At 35.1% G+C, this 23,799-nt stretch overlaps 2 protein-coding genes across 3 annotated transcripts in view; one reads left to right on the top strand and one right to left on the bottom strand.

The window, feature by feature from the left end:
* The window catches only part of LOC138693319 (oxysterol-binding protein-related protein 9), a 443,401-nt gene that overhangs the window by 369,022 nt on the left and 50,580 nt on the right, over positions 1-23,799 (bottom strand). The gene's annotated exons all lie outside the window — the stretch shown is intronic.
* Positions 1,869-7,742, top strand: LOC138693320 (uncharacterized). The gene is made up of 2 exons (XM_069817211.1): positions 1,869-2,351; positions 7,021-7,742. The coding sequence occupies exons 1-2, from the start codon at positions 2,019-2,021 to the stop codon at positions 7,621-7,623; spliced, it is 936 nt and encodes a 311-aa protein (XP_069673312.1). The 5' UTR covers positions 1,869-2,018; the 3' UTR covers positions 7,624-7,742.

Consider the following 23,799-nt stretch of genomic DNA (forward strand, 5'->3'; position numbering starts at 1 on the left):
ACGCATACCCAGTTTTGGCAAAGGAAAAAAAAAAAAAAGAAAGAAAAAAAAGAAAAAAAAAAGCCCTTTCAATCTTGATCCTGTTTCCAACAACGTACCTATGTGAATCAGGATTCTCAACGTTGTTGTCCGTGAATACAAAGGCAAGAAATCGGTTGGATTCCAGGTATGACATGCGGCTCGCATTATCTAAGACTGTATTCCGAATTTGTGGTGCCATTGATAAGAAGCAACAACAAGTCTCATTACATGACACTGAGGGCTTTAAGTGACTTGATAATAACACTGAAAGACAAAAATTTAATATTTTTGCGTATCTGGTCAAAATAATATTCATTCAGACATAGTGTTCTGCCTAAGGGCAGGTCTTTCACTACAAAACCAGTATTCTCCAGTCTCTCCTATTTCCTAATTTCTCTTTGTCTCTTCATATGATCCAAAATAATATATCTATGTTAATTACATAATTGATCCATTATTAACCGCTTTGTGAAAGGAGGGGAGCTGTGAGATAAAAAAGGTTAAGAACATAGGCGAAGTTATGGGGGGGCACTGCCCCTCAAACTTGGCCGAACTTTTTTTTTTCTATTAATGTTAGAAAATATTGAATTCAAAAGATTTTTCTTGCTTTTGTTTATGATTAAGTTTCTATGCTTAAATTGACGAATTAACGTCTTCAGACCATGTGTCTGGACTATAATATTTCATTTTAAATTTCTGAATGTATAAGATTTCTATACCTGATTTGAGGAATGAAATCACTATAATGGTTTTTTTTTTTTTTTTTTTTTTTTTTTTTTTTTTTTTTTTTTGTGACAGTCTGTACTGATGTGTTAGAACTCTGCAGCTGTTCAAACAGCCACTTGAAGAACTATGAATAACATACTGTACAACAATGCAGAAAAAAAGAAAAGTGATCCCGGTACTTAAAGACGAGATTAAATAAAATAATAATTAGAATTTACATTTCAAATGGTATCTTGCTTTTTTAGATAAATAGATAAAGTAAATGTAAAATTGGTCCACCGTTGTGAAGTAATGGTTAGCACGTCTGGCCATGAAACGAGCGGCACAGGTTCAAATCCTGGTTGGGACAAGTTACTTGGTTAGGGTTTTCCCTCAATCTATTGAAGCAGAATTGTTGGGTAATTTTTGGTGTTGGACCTCGAATTCATTTCGCCATCATTAATTCACATATTTGTACAAGAGCGCAGCCATTCGGTTACCCAACCATTCACAGAATAGGAGTGGTAAGCACAATAAGCCTCAGGCTGCAGTGCAAGCCTTCGGGTCTCTCCTCGTACAAGAGGAAAAAAACAAGTAAAATTGTGTGTATATTTTGTTACAATGTTACTTTACAATACCTTTATGAAATGATCATATTCCGATATACTGTACCAAGGTCAAGCTATAACGGGGGGAGGAGATAAATGATGTTCCCCATAATCTCGTTATATCGGGATTCTATGGTTTTGCTTTACCCCCCCTCCCCAAGGAAATGGTTCTCTCTCCGCCTATGGTTAAGAACCCCTGCCTTAAATGTTTGAGCTCATTCAATGTTTTCCAAAAGTTGGCGCCACTGAACCGGTGATAATGGATGGGGCACAGAAATTACATTTTAACCACGGTTACTTTTTAATCGTGATTTGGTAACACATGGTTACTACGTTTTAACGGAGGGTGATGCATATCACCATAAATCAGTTATTTCCTCAGAATATCCTTGAAGGTTATTTCATATAGGTTGTGTAGTGTTTCTCGCTTCCTTAAGCCGCGCCCACGCTATCTATGTTGCTGTATGCCAGTTGGCAAGGCCAGATGGCGTTGGTAGAACGCAGTAGACGCGTTTATTGACCCGTAACAACTGACGAAAACGTGCCAAGCGCTTGCCAACTCGATCCCGACTAGTGTCGGTCGCTGCGAAGGAAGCCGTGCCAGTTTTGAAGCGAGTAGGTAGTGGAGAAGGAAGTGTCGATTGGCCTCTGGCGGCATTAGTTGAGGTTCAGCAGTCGAACAAGATGGAGTGGACAAACGACAAAGCCATGTCATTAATTGAGTTATACCGCGATCGACCTGTTTTGTGGGATTCTCGATTAAAAGGGTATAAGGATCGTAATAAAAGACATAACGCGCTCATGGAAATTGCAAACAGTCTTGGTGTGGGAAAGGAAGAAGTTGAGAGAAAACTAAAGAATTTAATTTGTCATTTTTCACGCGAGATCAAAAAAGAAAGAGACAGTACTAAATCCGGTGCAGGAAGTGAAGCAGTGTATAAAAGCAAATGGTTCTGCTACGAGAGAATGCTGTTTCTTAGAGACAGAAATCGAGGAAGAGGAGTGTCAGAAACAGAGGTATGATATTCAAATTTATACTGTTTAATTTTTTCTTCTTTCATATTTGTATAATAATTTTAAACAACAATTTTATTCTATACAGTATATATATATATATATATATATATATATATATATATATATATATATATATATATATATATAGGCCTAAAGTGTGATCATTATGTCAGGAAACCAACTACTAACAAACTTTTAAATGACAAAAGATAGAAAATTGGAACTAAGTTCATTGGTCGTGACTGGAACTATTAATATAGTGTAATAAAATATTTTTTTGCACGACAGACTGTTTTCTCGTCGTTACAGAAACGGGCTCCACGACTGAAAGTTGATTTTACTGAATTCATAGTTGCCAACCTAGATAAGCATGTTGAAATAATATTACAAATAACTGCTCTAGTGTTGTAATGAAAACCACTACCTTCTATGTATGCTACAAGGAATGTAAAATTCATACGAAAAAAGCAATGTTAATTAATATACATTAGACGAAACAAGTCACTGCATTTTAAATGCACTGAACTTTATTTAAACAATTCAAAATTCATTTAACAAAAAGAAATAAAAATTATTCCAATTGAACATGAAATGTTACAAGTATCTGAATCATTTTTACTCCTTCACATTGAAGTTGATGGTAAAGTTTGTACGTTGGCCAGACTGCTAAGACCAGTCAGCTGTTTAAAGTAGTATATTGCGATATTGTGTGGTGAGATTTACAGAAACGAGGAAAATTCTTCAATTTCCGAGTTTCTGTAACACTTTACATAGGCCTACATGCATTGCTTTGACTGATGTTAATAAAAAATAAATTATTATTAATAATTTTAGTTTGTTATTTGTCGGTGGGTGTCATTCGTTCTTAATCGTATTTATTGATAGTATTATTCATTTGTTATTTACTTAACGCACGTGTGCTGTAAGTTTAACTTACAAGGCCTACCAAGAACATCGTTCAAAAGTCGTTAAAAACACGATCGGTCAAAAAATATTATTTTCAGAATATGCTTTCGTGCAAAAATACAGTACAATACACGTTTGTGAAGTGCATGATAAAATCTCGGAAATTGAAAAACTAGCTCTGCTCGTTTTTCAAACTTCTTCCCGATTTTGTAAAAAGCACTTCCCAACCTTGTATCGTAATATACTATTTCATCGGCAGAATGTTCCAAAAAATAACAAGACGTAATTTTTCTGTAAAATTTTGAATTAAATTGTATATTTCTTATTTTATCATGTAAAAATTTAGAGTAGAGTGGTTCAGGTGTATTTTTCAGAATAATTGTATTCTTATCAGTGGCGAAGATATTGAATTTAAAAAATTTAACAAAAGAACAACCTGACTTTGTGTTTGATTAATCTGACATAATGAATGCACTGTACATCTCAAATACTTATAAAGAATTCATTTCATAGGCCTAAATCAATTTAAAATATAAGTTTGGTTTTTATTATCTGTTTTGGTGAAATTGTAGCTAACTAACTAAAAAACTCGACAAATTCATTTCTATTTTGCCTGCGCATATGTTTTGCTTCTTGGCATCCTGTGGATATTGATGAAAGTAGGTGTTCGTCTCCATATTCCTGGACGAATTTCATCTCTGATCGTGTAGTCAGTATCAAATGCCCGGTTGTCATTTAATTTGCTCTATACATGCTCTTTTCTATTTAAAAAAAATATGTAAAGAAAGTATTCCTAGTGTTACTTTTTTTAACAGTTTTTGGTTCCAATAACATTGGCTTTCTAAGTACATATCCCCAAAGTATTCTCTGACACTGTGTTCTTTGCTTAAGCGGTAAATGAAAATCCTTTTCCTTGAACCCTTTCCTTGTGTTCGAGAACACGGTTTCATAACATTGTCTGAGACAGTGAATGCGTCATCTGCAATAAAACAAACTGTGTACTAACACTTCTTCCAGGAAGTGCGCACGGGCTGTTTCACCTTCCAGACACTTGAATATTTTTATTCACTTAACCCGCAGTCGCGCAGGATCTTGTGAACACCCCAGTCACATGTACAGAGCTGTTAACTACATATTGCGTAAGCCTGTATTTCTGAAACTTGCAGTACCTTTCTTAGAATTGGTAAGGCAACAATAACCGCAAACATGTTTGAAATTGGAATTCGCATACTCGAGATAATAACGGTTTAAGTGTGTGGAGTGACGCAAACATCCCGCGCTACTATTGTATAGGTCTCGCAAGCAGGGGATACCGACGGAAGGAATGCGAATCAAACAATGCGATAAGGAAGAGCGGGCGACAGGAAAGGTCACGAGAGAGCTTGAATGATATTCAAGAGTACAGCCGAAAGAGAAATGACTTCGATAGAATCAGTCTTGCGTTGTGATGTTACATTACGACTTTAGTTTGTTCCATTGCATGTGAATACGTGTCTTGTATCGCACGGTATTATTATTTCATTCGTAAACATATGTTGCGCGTTTAATTAGCTTCGAATTTTTCTCTTGCTACGTTCTTTATTTCCACAGCGATGTCCTCATCTGTTCATCTTCTTGGAAGAGACAGTACTTCCATCGGCTCGCACCTCTCGCCCCCTTGGCAGCCTACATACACACGTCAAAACAGACAGCAACGCCACCATTGCTTTTCGGTAATCGTTCCTTGCGTGAGCTATAAATAGTGACAGTGACTAAACTGACCATACTTGTGTAACAAATAATAATAATGGATGTTTAGTGACTGTGCGCACAGAAAAATAAAAAAGTGGTCTGGAATGGAAGATAAAAAGTAAATTATGAGTAGGAGTGAATAGGCATTCGAATATTAAATGTGAACCAACATTGAAATACTATCAATACTTGTACATTAATTATATCATTGAGACAGGTATTGAAGTATTTCATATAGTTGTGTAAATAAAAAAGAGCGACATCTGAATTGTTCATTAAAAAAATAGCCCATAAGAACTCATTATATTTGGGGTGTCAGCAACACCCTGCGCGATCCTTAATGTTACAAGGTTAGGTGCGTCTGCTTAAGGGTTAATAGGCCACCGTCCGATATTCATTCTCGGCAACCTACACTCGCGTAAGTGAAATTGTAGTTTGCGTCAACGACGGCAAATAGGACGATATTAAAGAAGCCCTTACAATTAGGGTTACCAGATGCAAAAAAATGAAGAGCAGGACATTTTCCCTGAATAAGCACGATTTTCCACAAAAAAGCAGGATATAAAAATGTGGCATTAATTTTGAATAATTCTCATAAGAATGTAAATTGTTAAACTTGGTGTACACTAGAATTGATACAAGAGGCACAGAGGAAATGGAAGTAAACTAATCGATAACCAGAAGCTGCTTCCGCATCCTGCAATCGATACTTTTCCATGATCGAAGCACCACCGTCTGCTAGATCACGGTTATCATTCGATGTTCTTTGGTCATACTGTACATTCGACTGCGATCTGTGATAAAGTGTAAGCATCACTTACGTTATAACCACAGACTGGAAGTTTAGGCATTATGAATCATTAAAATAGGCAGGCAAAAAGGCATCATAAATAGCTAAAATAGGCAGGCAAAAAGGTATTATAAATAGCTAAAATACGCAATAAAAGGCAATTACAAAAACCTTGCACTAGACCCACAACCTTGCACTTTCCACAAAGGGATTTCGGCAGCAAGAAAAGCTTTACATAAGTCGAATGCAAATTGAGATTTTCGACTCGATGTTGCAATTACTGTTGGAAGCAAAGAAATCTTCTTTCCAGTAGCCTTGAAAAGTGCATTTTTCTGTTTGGTTGTACTGATATGTTGCGATATAAAATATTTAGTTAGCTACAAAAACGTCGCAATGAAAACTGAAAGAAAAATAACCGTTGAAAATAACGTTAAACCCGCACTCATTGTTGCCTTGTCAAATAAACACAAGCGATAATTAAAACCTTACTGTTATACATTTTTGCACGGCAGCACTCATTGTTGCAAAGAGAATATGAATTGAACTGAAAGGCAATAATATGCATTCACTTTCATTGTACCGGTTATAGAAATAAATTGAAATATACCTGTAGGCAATTTTAATAAGAAATTAATAAATACTAGATAAATAATCAAATAAAGGCAAAAAAAGCATTAATTTTGTAAATTAGGCATTTATATTTAAAAAGGCAGAAAAGAGCAACATAAAACTGTGACGTTTCAATCACAAAGGTATAATTCGTACAGATTTACTTTCAAAATGAAGGTAGATTTAACACATTTAAAAAGGATTCTGCCAAAGTTCCGGTCTCTGGTTATAACGTACATCGCGCGAAAATTTATATTTTTATGTCCAAAAATGGCATTAAAAAGCAGGACAATATACGATTTTCTACAATGCCTGGCAGGACAAAGGGCACACACCTAAAAATCAGAACATGTCCGACGAAATTCGGATGTCTGGTAACCCTACTTATAATTGAAATACTCAGTCCCACTGTCAATTAGTGCCTGCAAAACTACGTGTTTACTGTCAAAGGCATCGTCACAGTTTGGGAAATTCTATTATTGAATTCCTTTACTATCACTTTCCACTCGGATTTATTTTGGAACATCTGAAAGAAAATAATAACAGACTACTTTATTTCCTTCTATTGTTCTTATAGGCCTATTTCTTTTCATTTTGTTTCGTCTACATAGCTCTTTACTTTCGTTTTCCAAGGACCCAATAAGTTCTGAGGCAGATGAAACCCATCCAGACGTTCTTCAAAAAGAGGACCAGAAGCCGGAGCTATTGGAAGCACCACCCACCCAATCAACATCCAAAGCTGGAGGAAATAAACGAGTGTTGCAGTCACCAAATAAAGCTTCAAGTTCAAGATCTAAAAAACCCAAGTTTTCGGAGACAGATGAAGCACTTCCTATCATGAAAGATATAAAAGCAGGGAAAGAATTGAGAGACCAATATACTGTGTTTGGGGAACAAGTAGGTATGCAAATTCGAGAACTCCCATCACCATATGCTAGGAAAGTTGTTAAACAAGTAATCAACACTGTTTTATTTGATGCAGAAATGGGAAAATATGACATTCCTTCAACCACCCCTTATTTACAGCCGTCCCCTTACCAGACACTCCTGTATTCACAGCCGCCCACGTTTGGTTTCCCTACCGTGCATGGGCCTATTCCTGGTACCTCTTCATTTCCTTCTCAACTGCCTAATTTACACCGACAGCCTAAGTCCACTCATCTATCCCAACACTCAGTGACGAGCCCTGATTCACTCGCATATTCCTCTGATTCAGATAATACTGACAATGATTGATCAATTGATACAATTCTGATGAATTTGGAGCAATATTTCATATTGAATGTTTGCAATTACAACTTTTTTTGTCATTGTATAAGTTCATGTATATCGGATTATATAAATAAATATTTATTAATTAACAGCTGTTTTAATTCCCACCTTCATGTAATCTTGTAGAACGTTGACTAAAGCATCACAAACATTTGGAATGACTTTTTAAATTGCTTGCTTCGAATTCGAAATCTTAAACATATGCATTAACCCTAGCATTATCAAGATATTTTTTTGTGACGTGAATTACCAAAGGTGGGCAAAAATTTCCTACCAAATTAAATGTAAATCTATATTACTTCTAATGTAACAAAAAATTGTATTATTGTATTATCATTGAACAATTAACTTTTTTTTTTTTTTTAAGATTTACAATACGTCCAATTATATTCTATCACCAAAAAAAATTACATTACAGTAAATGGCTTGCTCTTTGGTGCAAGGGGGCACTATCTCAAGATTTTGTATCAGTTTCTTTCATCGATTCCATATTGATCTTTCGGAACTTCAAGATATAGCCATTAATGTTTCAAGCCATTCCTTGTTAATTGTAAATAACTATCTGTACAGTTCTATATATGAAAAATAAGTTAATTGATTAACTAGTGGACTTACTCGTGTTAGTTATGTAAGCCACACAAATCTTACATAATTAACACGAAAGTCCACTAGTTAATCAATTAATTATATTCAAGTGTTAAAAGTAGTGTACTCAAGATTCAAAATGGATGAAAAATAAATTATTCTTGTCGAGGATAGCTGCCCCCCCCCCAAAATAAATAAAAATCAAATAAAATTAAAATTAAAAATAGAATATTGTTGATCTACAATTAATTTAGGTGCTGTTACCGCTCAGTAGGCCTACCCCTTTTTCAAGGGCAACTATCCTTTTTTGATTCTTCTACCTCTTAAAAAATGCACATCAGTTTCTCATTCTAAACATCATTTTTGAGCAAAATGCTCCAACACACACAAATTTAGTATCTGAATGTTTTTTACATAATTTCCACATCTGACATTGGTTTTGATGACATTGTGAACAGTTTTTTGTTGGCAGTTAGAACTTGAAATGGAACCTTGATTCGTCTTCATCAACTACTTATGTAGTATCTTTCTCTCTTCCACTTTCTTTCTCCTACTCCGCAGGTAAGTCAATTTCCAGTATTACTGTAATCTCACTTTTACTCAAAACATTAGGCCTATTATTATCCACAGAACAACTCATGTTATGTTGTGTATTCATGAATACAGCTAGATTTGAATAAACACCAATAAAGAAAGTATTAATTTACTAACTCAAGCTTCCATAAGGCAAGAAAACTGGTAAAGTGAGAATTTGAAACAATCGATGACTTTAATGGCATTGAAAACGGTTACAAAAATGGACAAAAATCACAGAATTCAAATTTGAAAATGTTTAAAAATCTAGGTCATATGTGGAGGTTGCAAGCAAATCCGGTCATTTCCAAAACAGTATTTTTTTTTTTCAGTTTTTTCAGGAGGCAGAAAAAACTATATCGAGCCTTCATTTTTCTCCAAAGTGAACGATAATTTTATGTGTCGTGCATGTTACGTCCGCTGTTCTAATGGTGCCAATATCATGATTTTAATTATTTTCTGTGAATTTTATAGACAAAAATCTTTTGGAAATGTCCGGTTTTGGTTTAAAATGTGAGGGAAATGTTCACTTTTGCTCGAAAAAAATCTATTTGACATTTATAACAGTAAAACATAAACGTCACAACTGTATCATGGAGTAACGAATATAACATTATATGGTAATTATATGGTAAGCATCGGCAAGGCAATCTTCCAGCAATAGGGGTTCAGAGCACATAGGCATATATTTTAATTAAATTTTGAAAATGTTATTATGACTAGCACATTGTGAGTCCCTTTACACTCCATCAGGAAAATGTGTGCCCAGAACCACTATTGTGGGAAGATAGTGGCGTCGCCGGTGCTTACTACATAATTACCCATACCGTAACACTTTTACAATAATTTCAATTAAAATACATTTAGCTCAACTATGTGAATGTACATACATGAAAATAAAAATGTAAATTAAATAACTTATCTCCCTAGATATCCTTCACTTTCATTCTACTGTATCATGAAAAAATGAGTAGATTATATTATAGCACTTTTACAATAATTTCATTTAGCAATAAGATCACTCTTGCACACAGAAGTGGAAGTGATCGATTTTGGATTGGTAATTGCAGCACATACAGAGTGCTGGAAATGTTCATTTTGATACAATAAAGACAATGAAAATATTGACGTTAAATATGATATGGAATTATCCAGTTCTGATTGAAAATACTTATTTTACTGTTTCTCATGGAAACGGCCGAGTTAGAATAAAAACAGTAACATATTCAGAAAGACGCCTCACCAAACAAACCGAAACACTAAAAAAACTCATTTTTTGTTTTCGGTGGCAATGACCGGTTTTGTTTACAACCACCACACATGAAATATCAAGCATGGGTAAAATCTGACCATCAACAAAGACTTCAATTATAGTCTGTTATATTTCAAATCTAAAACAGAACAAATATGTACACTTATACTTCATAATGTTAGAGACAAATAGAGGTAGGGTAAAAACTGTCAGATTTAATTTACTGCAAAAAATTTTTAGATAACAAAATGGATGAGCAATTTTTGCCCAACTTTGATAATGATAGGGTTAAGGAAAGGTAGGGATCTCCTGTTGCTAGAAACCGTAGCGTAACAGCTAGACGTTCATGGGCTGGAATAGCTTTTCTGAATGACATGCGACTCTTCCTGATTTTCGACCCAGTTAAATTCAGAAGTCTCAAAGTCACCACTCGACATTCGGAAAGAGTTCCGGAAACATATCCACATCTGTACTCGAGATTCAACTCGTCTACATAGTCCAATATTAAATTCTTCATCAAGACATTCCCTCCATACCGAGCTCTACCTCGCAGACTAGAACATACCTAAAACCGTCGACGTCGTGGTTCATGAAGCATTTCGATTTAAACTATTATTACGGCTACTGCGGCAACAAGCAAATCCTCGTTGGTATACATTTTGGAATTGAATTTCATTTCCTATGTGGCTTTGGTAGCTATTGGCCTTGCCAACTGGCATACAGCTTTACACGTTCAAGAGGCGATGCTAGGTTAATTTTATTCTGTAATCCCATTCTCGATAGTCTACACACGCTTGTCTTCTGACTAGCTGAATTATTCGCTTAGGCGTGCTTTTACATATAAAATCTTGAAGGGACTTGCTAAGCTTACAGTGTTGAGTCACTGCAGTTTAAATTATGTGAACGAATTAAGCATTATTTTAATGGCATTATATCTAACTTCTACGTCAACATCAACCGAACCTGATAAATTAGCTACAAAATGGAAACTGAAACACAGATTTTTTTCAAACCACTTTTAAAACCAAGCGTACCTAATGACACCATTTAGTGTTGAGAATCATATGCATTAAAAACCTTAAGTGGACACTATGGTGAAATGATGCTGAAAAATTAAGAAAACAAATTTTTTAATACTTTTATGATCGTAATTATATTTGAGACTGTTTATTTAAATGGTCTAGACATATAATTCAAAAGTGGCCAAACATACGGAGCGTGAATGAGTTGAGACAATTTTTTTTAATGCTGTTCTCTCGACTTTAAAATTTTAAGCAGTTTATTGAATTAAAAACGCTCCTTACATAACAGTTATTGTCAGATTGGTCTGAAACTTCTCACAAAGGTTAATTAAATGTTGATAAACAAAATTTAATTAGCATTTGTATGAAATATGTACCTACATATTAAGTTACTACGGGGCATATTCATATTGCATTTAGATTAAAATATGCTGTAATGGTAAATTCATGAAATTAACAAAATTGCTATGACTCTCTATTTAGACTGAGCTAAAAAAGGTAATTAATTTTTATTCTCATGACCATTTTCAAACTTTCGGGCAAATATTACCTAGAAAGTTTGAAAACTTTGACGTAAGAGCCTTTTAAGTCACGTCAATGTAAAGTACATTTGTAAAAAATATTTTTTTTTTCAAAACTATTAGCCCTAATGGCGCTAAATTTTGTGCAGATGGTAGTATTGTAGGCCTGTTTGTGTAGTTTAAATTTTACAAATTTTGGATGAAAATTGTGTGTCTCCTTAAAATATACACTTGAGAGTACCGAAAAGTGAATTTACCGAGCCCCTACAGCCGAGGCTGCGCAGAAGTTTAGAGTAGGGACAAATTGAAGCTTGCGTCCGCCGCCATGCTTTGGGAGAAGCACCGGCTAGCAGACGGCTGCACTATACAATGCTGAATGTTTAATATGTATGTTTGGTGTCTCTTATAAATCAATCTGAATGGATAAATGAAAAACGATCTTATCAACATTTAAAGCGACCACGTTAAAGACATAATCAAGCTTAGTTACCGTTAGTTTGACATAAAACGAAAGAAAACTGTAACAATTTGATACCGCAACTAAAGAAGTTGTATAGTTATTTGACAACATATAGAGCGAACAGAAATACAAATGCATATTGCAGTAATAGTTCAGACGAAAAGAAAATTATTAGTATTAACTATTATTAACAAAACATTGTCTGTGTAAGACGTTACATTAGGCCTACATTGTAAACACGTTTGCTTTGATGTGGACGAGAAATGAACAATTATTATTTATTCGCTTCCATATCACAAATATAGGCCTACACCTGTAAAATAGAAACACGTACCTAATGTTTTAGTTAGAAATATAAGTAGGCCTACCGTGCAATAGCTTATTATCACAGCTGTAGTATGAAATAAACGTCACATGCATGAATTAGTCAATTAGTCATATAATAGAACTCAGGTCTAGTGAACAGAACATCTTGCCTATTGATTTATTATTATTATTATTATTGTCTTACAACATTTTTATGTAAAGTCGTGTTGTACTGGTAACCTTAAGCTGTGTGCTAACATCTGATCTTTATGTAGTACTTTCTTTTATTTGGTTATTTAATGACGCTGTATCAACTACTAGACTATATAGCATCGATGGTATTGATGATGGCGAGACGAGGCCAAGGATCCGCCATAGATTACCTGACATTCACCTTACGGTTGGGGATATAAGAAAAAACCCAACCAGGAAATCAGCGGGAATCAAACCCGCGACAGAGCACGACTCCGGACCGACAGTCCTTAGCCTACTGAGCTACGTCAGTAGATCTTTATGTACTTTTATGGTCAGTTTAATAAGTTTAAAATATGATTCTCGGGAGGAATCTGGGATCCATTTTCTAAAATATGTTCCTATAAGTGTAGAAAGATTGTACAAGTGTTCTACTTTTAGAGCACATTGTTTTCACAGTGGGTGGTAATATGCCATTGAACTGTCAACATCTGTATAATCGCTCTTTCACTTAAACGGCATATTTCTTTAATCTCAGATGATGGTATGACAAGACTCCCATTATTCTTTCGTTAAAAAAATAAGAGATTTTGTTTACTGCTGGTAGGCTACGTACCATAAATTGAGTCTTTAGATTTATTACACCATATTTTTCTTAATGATTTAACAACTAAGCCAGCAATGAATACAATCACATTTTGACAATATTATGTGACTGAGAATGATGTATGAATGAGGGAATTGCAATCAATGTCTGCAGTAGAAGAGTCATATCGCCTCTGATTCTCAAAACACTGAAGATTATTATTACAGTGCGTTAGGTGCTTGGAAAATATCATTGGGTATATAGACATTTTTAGCGGACATCCCTCTCTTTGTAATATAATTTAAATAAATTATTTACGTATTTTCTAACGTATATAAAAAAAACATAAGTAAAATATTCCATGTATTCGGTCATAGGAAATAGAAATAAACTAATAAGTCTATTTATGAGCAATATAAGGCGTTTTTATTTAAAACAATGCTTAGTTACAATATTTAGATTTACTTCTGTTATTTTATATTATACGTTAGAAAATACGTAAATAAGGTTAGTTATAATATAGTGAAGGAGGATATCCACTAAGAAAACGCCTATATACTCAATGGTATTTTATAAACTCCGAATGCTTTATACAAACAATCATTCGAGCTCCCAAAACATGGCGTCGCGCGAACCTGCGCGAGAGGTTTCACATTTGTACACGACACCAGCGCCAATTGTGTGTCTAGATATATAACTACAACGTCTTTGGAATTTACATATCGTTGTTGATTTTATGAAACCTAAGTGACAGTACACAACATAATATTTCAGGAGGGAGAAAAAATTAATTAAAAATCAATGGGCCTACATAAGAATATAAAGTAATTCGGTAGAAAACGTTGGTGACTATGAGCGTATTCCGAATCTCAGCGCTGAGCAATCTGATGGCATTACGGTGTTCCGAATTTCACCGATGGCGACACTGATGCTCCACCGGAGTCGCACCGGTGCCATCAGCTTGCAGAGGTGGTGGCAGTCTCCATCAGCCGCCATCAGTGAATCTGATTGGTTCTTGTATAGAATTAGCAGACGAATGACATCGTGCACTGTTGTGTCATGGCGGTGTGTTCTGCTTTAGTTCTGCTGTATTGTTTGTAATGAGCACAACGTAAAAACAATATGTTAATGGCGTATGAGCGAACATGACAACGGACCAGTTATTACTACCGGTTCAAGAAATAAATTGTTTATGCTCTCTTTTCTTTGAACGAGATGGCAGTACAGAAATTTCGCAAAATTTTGCTAGCGTAGCACAGACAAGAACTTATACAGTCGCCATGACAGCCATCGATCCTTCCAGTAGTTTTGTTCCTATTTCGCTCCAGCGTGACGTCATTGTTGTCCACCGGTCCGGTGAGATTCGGAATACGCTGTATGGTGAACATAAATAACATCATCGAGGATCAGTGTAGGTCTATTGATATTTATTTTTTTCCTGCTGAAAAATTATTTTCTGTACTGTCACATAGGAGGTTTCATAAAATCAACGACGATATGTACTAAAGAGCCGGCAAACTTACCACGGTATAAGATCCATAACAAACAAAACACTAGCCATATAAAGGGAAATATTCAAATTATTTGGCAAAAAGGACACAACCATTTTAATTTCTTAGTTATTGCCTTCTTCGCTATTGCTAACTGAATTAAAACCAATCTGATAATAAACAGACAATTAATTTTCTTTTATGACTGCATGAAACCTTGTGACACAATAATTATCTTGTGCATGTTTTCAGGATCCAACTTGTTTCTCTTATCCGTTAAAATTAACTTCTGCTCAACATGAAGTGAGGGGACAAATTTTATAATCTGGTAAGACGATAGAATTAACGTCGACAACATCTCTTATCCTTGAAGCAATCTGCTATTTTCCCTCATATTTTTCTATCCATCATTCTTTGCTTTAGCTAACGACGTGTTTTCTCGACAAAATTTATTCAGAACTCCTTGATTTTTCTTGCAGAATACGTACAAACTACTGAATTATTAAGCAGAAAACAATGTTTTTAATTTGCACAAGGCAAAAATGGCAGGCCAACTAATTATCACAATACTCTGTATATAAGGAACATCAAAACAAACACACCAACTGTTTCTCCGGGTACTCCGGTTACCTTGTGGAACCCCAACAAATATCTCTTCTCATCTCATCATGGGTATAGCGTAGACTAGCCTCCTACGGCTCACGCTGGGCAACGACTCTGTCGGTAGACGTCTATGTTGCGAATTCGGAAATATTTTCAAATGGCCTATATTAAGCTACATACGCCGTTTTCCTGCACGAAAGCGTAAATTACACTTAAAAACGTTTAAAACTGATATATCTGATTTATTATTTAGAAGTAAAATCATGTGATACTGTGTCAGATATACCCGGAGCCATATACAGCAGGGGAAACTATCAATCCCCAGCGACAAACGATGAGTAGTAGTCTATGTATATTATGATATATTTGTGCTGTCCCTGAAAATAGAACTAACTATTAAATCTTAAATTTAAAAACGTTCCACATAGTTTAGACCATAAAAAATATAACACTGCCAACAATACGAAATGAGTTCAAAATATCACACTTACATCCCACTTTAACCCGTCTTTTACCCATTGTTTTTTGCACAACACAAGTTACGTTTACAGATTTTAAACTGAAAAACAGGACCAACAATTATTTGCTTTTCATACTTCTTTGGTTTATATGGCTAGCAAGATCGAGCACTAATTCAATGGCGGTGATAATAAAGTGATGATGAATTTATGGTATAAAAACGATAATGTTCCAAAAAAACACATTTGTCCACTGCAAATTTCAGTTAAATCCAGTGGGATTTTAACCCAGATTCTTGGCTCAAAAAATAGACGCTGTAGTAGTTCCGGTAGTCCTGTGCTAAGAGCTAAAAATACATTTAAACAACATATTTATTTACACGTCACACTTATTTGCTATGGTGTGAAGCTTAAGAAAACACATCTGTTCTCCACAATTCCAGTTTGAGTCACAGAGATTTTAATCTACATCCCTAGGTTAAAAAGACTGACACCCTAATCGTTGGACTAACCCTAACCTAAAGTCAAAAATACATTTAAATAACAGATTCATATTTGCTGTCGCTTACTTATTTGGAATATATGAGATAGGCTACATCTGAAAAAAATCAACGCGTTATCTTGGAAATAATATAGTCTATATTAGAAATACATCTCTCTGTGCACAAGCAGATCATGCAAAACGCTACTAGATAATGTGAATGCACAGATAATATGTGGCTTATGTATTTTGCTACAAAAGCATTCGAGTGAAAATCCGATAAAAGCTTTTTACATATAAACCATGAAAATGAGTTTTCGACATACGCCAGATATTGTTTTCGTGTATTTAATAACGATGCGGTAATGTCTCGTTACGACCTTCCCACGCATGTCAGCATAAATAGTTGACAGCACAATGGCAAGAGGGGAAAACTGAAGGGAGAAAATCTAGATTCTAGAAGGTACAGTACCAACAATTTTAGTTTCATCGTTGCTCGTCCTTAGACCGATTTAATATCTATGAGTTCCAAGTCCGAGGGTCACTATTCTCACTTCGAGTTGTACTATCCGACTCAAAGAATTTGTGGAGTAACTTTATTCTGAAGACTTATTTTTAAGAGCTATATTATTTTCTGTCGACCATGGATTGCAGCGGTTAATACGTCCGCCTTATGTTTGGGAGGTCTAAGATTCGATCGCAGAGGCAGACTATCCTGAATTTGGGTTTTTGCATGGTTTTCCAAGCCTCTCCAAGGGAATGCTGCGATTGTACAAATTACAAGGACCACGACCCGCATACTTTCCAATCCTATAATCATTCATATAATAAGGGTAATTTCGTATGCCATCTTCTCACCTTCCACGACAGACCTGTCTTCGTGTGAGAAGTATCGCAACTGTCTGAGTGTGGTTCCATCTTCCGATTGAAAAGAGCATTACAGGCAAATGTTGAAAAGCGGAGACACCTAAAAAATTATTCTTTTTGTACGTTACTCTATTTTAATTAAACATATTGTTCATTAAAAACTACGACAATTAATTACTTGGTGTTGTACATACAAAAACTCGTCACTTGGATTATTCATCCTTCATTATAAACTAGGATGACTTAAGTTTTATATTAAAATTTGATTTGCACAAAGAAGGCACCTCACGTGTAGAAACTACAGTATTATGTCTGACATAGGTATATTTGAGATTAAGCAGACATTTACGTTCGTTACATTCTAATATAAAAATTTCATATTTTTAATATATGTAGGCTAATTATTTTAACAGTTTTCAGGGTATCATTACAGTCGTTGTCCTCGATGCTCTAATGATATGTCTACTAATGAATCCGAGACAGAGTGTCCCATTGACAGAGTGTTTCAAAGGCAATAAAATCCTTAGCATTCCCTGGGTAGGAAAATAAATTCCTGCAAAATACGGCACGCAAAAGACTCCCCGAATGAGAGGACTCTTGGAAAAATTTACTGGAAATTTCTCGCCCATGTTTAAACCTGGTGTCAAAAACAAGGGACACGCATCACTAGCTTATGTGTGCGTGGTCTTGCCCAACCTTCACCTTCAAACCATGCCTTAAGACAGGTATGCTCAAAATTGTAAAAGCGCCGATTACACGGATGATGCTGCACTGCATAACATACACAGTGTAGGAACTGGGCTCCGCAACTACATTGCAGCACAACCCGTGGCATTGCTCTCACTGCCTTACAAATACGGATAATAAACTGAATTTGAAAAAGGAAATATTCAGTTATTACATTATTTATTATATTTTATACAGTTATGATATTATTATATCATAGATAATGTTATTTTCGTATTCCACATTCAACATGTGTAGGCCTATTCTTTTCTGCAAGGAATTGGAAATCTATTTCCAACGAATTTACTGCAATGCACAAAAGATTCTCATCTGTTAATCGGGATCTATGTTTGGATTTTTGGATTTAGCAACCTTCATTCTCGAAAATAATTGTTTGCACACATACTGTATTTCGAGTGACAGCGAATAAGCTCATCTTGGGATATTGCGTTTTGTTCATTTTTCAATATTTCTATGCTTGGCAAGTCATATTCTCCGCATTTAGTTCTGAATTCTACGTGACTTTGTAAATCAATTAACTCGTCCTGGAACTGCACTCTCACGGATTGTACTCAATTTACTATGAAAGGATTAACAAAAAGATTAATATCACTGTCCATACGTCTAAAATCATTAAATCGATGTTCTGTGAATTCACATTTGAGCTGTTCCAGTAGTGAGATGTAATTAACTATATTTTGTTCAGGCACCATAGATTTCTTTACAAGTTCACAAGGGTTTATAGTGCCTTAGCTAATTCTCAACATACTACATAACTTTGTCCTAAACGTAGACTCTGAATTGTTCGACTCTCTTCAATGTTTGGTGTATCATGAAGTGTTTTCAATTCTTGAAACTGTAGTGCACGTTGCACCCCTGAAAAATTATTTTATCATAACATGTATTTCTGTTGGAAGAAAATCACCACAATAACAATAATTGTACTAGTAATAATAATAATAATAATAATAATAATAATAATAATAATAATAATGTTGATATATGAATACATATTACAGAAAACAGCTTCCCTGTCACTTTGGCATGTTCTGGATGGCAGAGAGTATAATGCTTTATGTTGCTCAGTAGTATTCCTGACAAAACCTTATAACATAGTAAACACTTTACGTTTTCACAACAAAAATAGTCTTCCTCCCACACTGTACGGATTGATCTTTTGCTTCCAGAAGGCTTTGACTGTGTCATTGTCCCGTACTGTTCGTGCGTTTACTAAGTACTTGAACCGCCTTCCGCAGCCATCTGTCGAGCTTCGAACGAGGAACAGCACGCTCTACATTGGAAGGTTGTGATTACAGAACGTAATCGGGAGTCAGAGAATGAGCATACCTGCCTTAAGACATGTCACACGATCGTCGTCTACAATTTATTTTAAAAAATTCCCTCACTGATAGGCTCAAAATTAAAGCATTATACTAATAAATAATACCTCTGATTGAGATTCTAGCTGATGATAGGCCTACATCTCACTTGACAATATGTGTCAGAGGAAGAACAAGTGTTTGTATACACTTGAAATCTGACTAGTGTAATATAATATATAGCTAGTCAGCGATATATGAAATGGAGGGGGGAAAGGAACCGGCCACTCTACCCCGTTATCTCCAGACTTAGTTGCCTCATGAATCATGCCTTATCGTGTCACTCATGAGGTTAAGACCTGTCTTCGGAGAGTTGACTAAACAAAACAAACTAATTATAATTACACATTATTACCAAGTTTTAATGTATAACTTTTTATACAAACATAGGCCTACACAAGAATGTACAGTAGTGGCAAAAAAACCGGACCGATCCTTGTAGCTGATTTCAGAGTCTTGTTCACTCCAGAGCACGATAGACTGGTAACTAAGACTTTCGTGGTTCGAATCCTGCCTGGGAAGGAAACTTTTTTTTTGTTCCTTATTCAAATTTATTCCCAAATCTTTTCGATTGCTGGTAAAATTCATGTTCTGGGAATAATAACTTAATTAAGTAGTAAAATATCGCTGCAATCGAAAAGTATTGAATAAGGAACAAAAAAAAAAGTTTCCTTCTCAGGCACGATTCGAACCACGAAAGTCTTAGTTACCAGTCTATCATGCTCTGGAGTGAACAAGGCTCTGAAATCAGCTACAAGTGTCGGTCCGGTTTTTTTTTTTTTGCCACTACTGTACAACACTAAAACCCAGGAACAACCTGACTTGGTGCAAAGAATATAAAACGAAGTTCGTCATTATTATTAAGGAAACAGAAACATTTAGAAATGCCAGCAAAAAGTTAAACGCCTTAAAATGTATACCGATAAACGAACAAACAAGTTCAAATATCTTGGAACGTGGCTCTGTGAGAAGTCATCAGACATAGAAATAACATGCCGAATAGAAAATTCTTGGTAAGCATTTATGCCAATACTGTACTCGAACCACGAGAAAGTCTCTGCGGAATGAGACGAAGCGGGGTAATGCTGTGAATGAATGTTGATGTCATAAGATGTCATAAGGTCACACACGTGGGTACTCGTATCTCTATTGGCTATAAAATAGAAATGTTATACATGAAACTGTTTGGAGTATTTAAAATGCTCTCGTTAAAATTTATCTGTACGTGGCTTTGCACTATGCTGTACAGCGTCCTTCATTTAAAGTGACAGACGCAAAAATTAATATCACGAAGATACCACGAATTTTCTCTTATTCGTTTTACGCGTTCGTAACGATCCAATAAATTGAGCACGTTGCAAATGGCATTATGTTTGTAGTTTCTTTCTTGAGCTACCATTCAAAAGACACACATAAATGAAATATAGTAGAATCCCACTAATCCGGACCAGAATTCCGAAATGAAAAAAGTCCTCAAATTTCTGAACTTAAGAAAAGTAAAGGAGACAAGATACAATAATTATTGGCAACGACAAATGATTTTACTATGTTTTTTAAGCTATCAAAATCTAATATTGTCTTCAAGACGAAATTACAGTAATCATAACAATTTTATTTATAAATGATCACCATTATGTTTTATGTAAAATAAAAATCCATTCTTTTTTATTTAAATAATTATTACATTTTATTTACACCATTCCCATAAAAATTGACTTGATACTGAAAATGAACAAAATCTACTGAACAATGTAGAAGAAATCTCTGTACACTCGGCGCAATGGATAGTTGGAAAATGTAAACAACCCCAGTCTGTTCTCTCCCCCTACGCCAACCACATGGGGAGGTAAAGAGCATGTGACCTTGCATTACTGTTTACATTCTCCAACAATCCCCTGCCCCGAATGTATACAGCGAGACAAACAAGCGTTCTGTCCAAATTGTTTCGGTATGAATGACGAAAACTATCGTTTCTGTGAAAATCTCAAAATCAAATATATTATTTCGTATTATCACACTATTTTTTAGTTTTCCGAATTAGGAAGTGCAGCTTTTTATTACTGAAAATCCATAGTGATAGGAAAAAATATACTTATAGGCCTACAGTATATACAGGTTCCAAGTTAATAAAATCCCGCGAGATATTCGGTGGCCAAAGCAACTGTGAGAACGGTTTCCACTTCTCATCGTCACATCACTACGCATACTCTACTCTAAACAGTGAATACATACTGTAGGTAAATTCAGCAATTACCATTGTATGAAAGAATATCTGAGCCGTTCAGAGCAGAAGCGGTGTAAGTCAAAAATGGGTAATGAGGGATAAAGTAAACATTCTGTAAAATACAGCGCAAAGTAGCAATTAATAGTCAGTTTATTTAAACCATTAGTAGCCAGTATAGCAAGAAGGACATATTAATTGCTATTTTGCGCTGTATTTTACAGAATTTTTACTTTAAATCTCATTACTCAATTTTGACATACACCACTTTTGCTCTGAACGGCTCATTTATAGGGTCATCGTATTTAATCGGAATCACAGTATCTATCTCAGGTTTTCATAGTTAACAGATCATGCATCAGACAGACATGTGTCATGTAGCAACACGAGCATTTTATGAAGGAATTGAAATCCAAATGACAAGGAAATTCTTCTGTATTTACGTTCTAGTTCTAACGCTTACCATCAGGTTGCAGCACATGATGGATAATAAGGTATTCCGCTTTCACTTTATTCAGACTAGTGGCTGAATGAAGTACTAGCACAATGTCAGACAGTTCACTCATTAATTTTATTTTATTTGTCTATGGTTTACACTTTACACAACACAGGAAGATAACGAAACACAATGACTTTATTTACCGGTAGATTATGTTCTTCGTATATCTGGCAACAGCCTATAACGATCTCCAAACATATTAGACTATGAATTTAACATGTGGATAAGTGAACGGATCAATCAAATAACGTACAAATGAATCAATTATGCGACGTAAAAACGCTTCGCTAAGAGAAATTGCATACACCTACAGGGAACTATATTTTTCGTTACAATTTCAGTATCAGTTTTAAAAACCGACGCTATGAAACATGACAGCGATAGGATGACCAGATGTCCTCTTTCATCCGGACATGTCCTCCTTTATAGGCTTTGGCGGGGTCCGGGCGAATTAAAAAAAAAAATCAAGAAATTTCCTCCTTTTCGTAACTTGTATGCCTGATATTTTGAAACTATCTGATCAGACGCCTTTTTCAAGTAATTTGCCAGTAGGTGGCAGCATCGACGGAATATACTCTTTGCCAACGTTCATAACTCTCTTTGCTCCTCCTTTTGATAAGAATTATAGTTCCCTTGGCTTTCATATGGGCTATTACCTCTAAAATCGACCGAAATATAGAGAAAATTGACCTTGCAATTTTTAAATACAATGAAACTTTTTCTGTCCGTTGACAACTGTGATACAATGCTTTGTGCAAAGTCTGAGGCATCAGAACTTCATAGTGTTTAAATTAAAAATATTTAAATTTATCCTATTTTCATAAAATTAGCAACTTTAAACTGTTGTGGCTCCGAAACCCTTTCACCCAATGATCAAAATCATGGTTTATTTTGATGCTGAGAAATTAAAGTTTATATTGACATGTACACAGTTTTTCTTATTTTTTATGGAAATGGAGAAATTTAGATTTTTCTTCATTAAGACGCCTTTGCCCACGAAAAAATATTTTAAAAATATATGGTTAGATTCCGCATTGAAAGTACAAATAAACATATTTTTTACATATTTGAAAATATCAAATAAAGAAAATAAATAGTACGCGCGTGAACTAACCAGCTGACTGTGCGGCGGGAGCTAGCCGAGGCAAGCAAGGCCAGGAGACATAAACACGTGATGTTTCGTCTAGTAGCGCATAGCTGGGCTAGCTTTATCACAAGTTTTCATAAACACAGGAGTAAAATGACGCCCAACGCTCGCTTATCTTCAGCTCTCGGCCAGCGCGTGCGGCACTGCTCCGTTCAAGTCCAGGCGTATGAGAATAATTTATTTAATACCCTCGAAACTTATTGCCGAGCCACTAAGCAAACAATACCGAATCCCTCTTAATAATGCAAGGTTTTTTCTCAATAATTTTTACATTTTTACAAATGGGCAAAAAGCCTAAAATTAAGTAAAATCAGATTATCTGTCCCTCTGTATAAAATAAAAGTAAGGATTACTTGTTATCATAACCTACCAAATGTCAGCTTCAAAATGAGCTCCCGTTCAATGTTCTGCAGTAAACGGTTCCAGAGTTCTGAGCGCTGAAAGAGGCTTGTTTTTATAAAATATGCTAAATTTGTCGCTCAATAGTACGAAAACAGTTTGACTTTCGATAGTATATTTTTGAAAATGCACTCTCCTCAGCACCTTGTATAAATAGGGAAAAAATTAGAATACTAAAAAATGCGAGGTTTTTTACTGATCGATTTCATAATAGCCCATATGTAGCTAACTGTAAAATCATTTTATATTATTAAGTTTTATCACAAGTAGGCTATAATATAATAAAATAGATATTGACACAATTTAAAATACAATATAGGCCTAAGCCTAAATATAAATAGATATTTTCTGTCCTCTTTAATAATTATAGTTC

Source organism: Periplaneta americana, chromosome 17 (assembly GCF_040183065.1).
Source record: "Periplaneta americana isolate PAMFEO1 chromosome 17, P.americana_PAMFEO1_priV1, whole genome shotgun sequence".
Lineage (NCBI taxonomy): Eukaryota > Metazoa > Arthropoda > Insecta > Blattodea > Blattidae > Periplaneta > Periplaneta americana.

What these genes read in the sequence shown, in the direction of transcription:
- LOC138693320 (XM_069817211.1), top strand. Translation starts at nt 2,019, where the DNA reads ATGGAGTGGACAAACGACAAAGCCATGTCATTAATTGAGTTATACCGC. An exon ending in GAGGAGTGTCAGAAACAGAG is followed by an intron (nt 2,352 to 7,020) that starts GTATGATATTCA and finishes TCGTTTTCCAAG; the next exon opens with GACCCAATAAGTTCTGAGGC.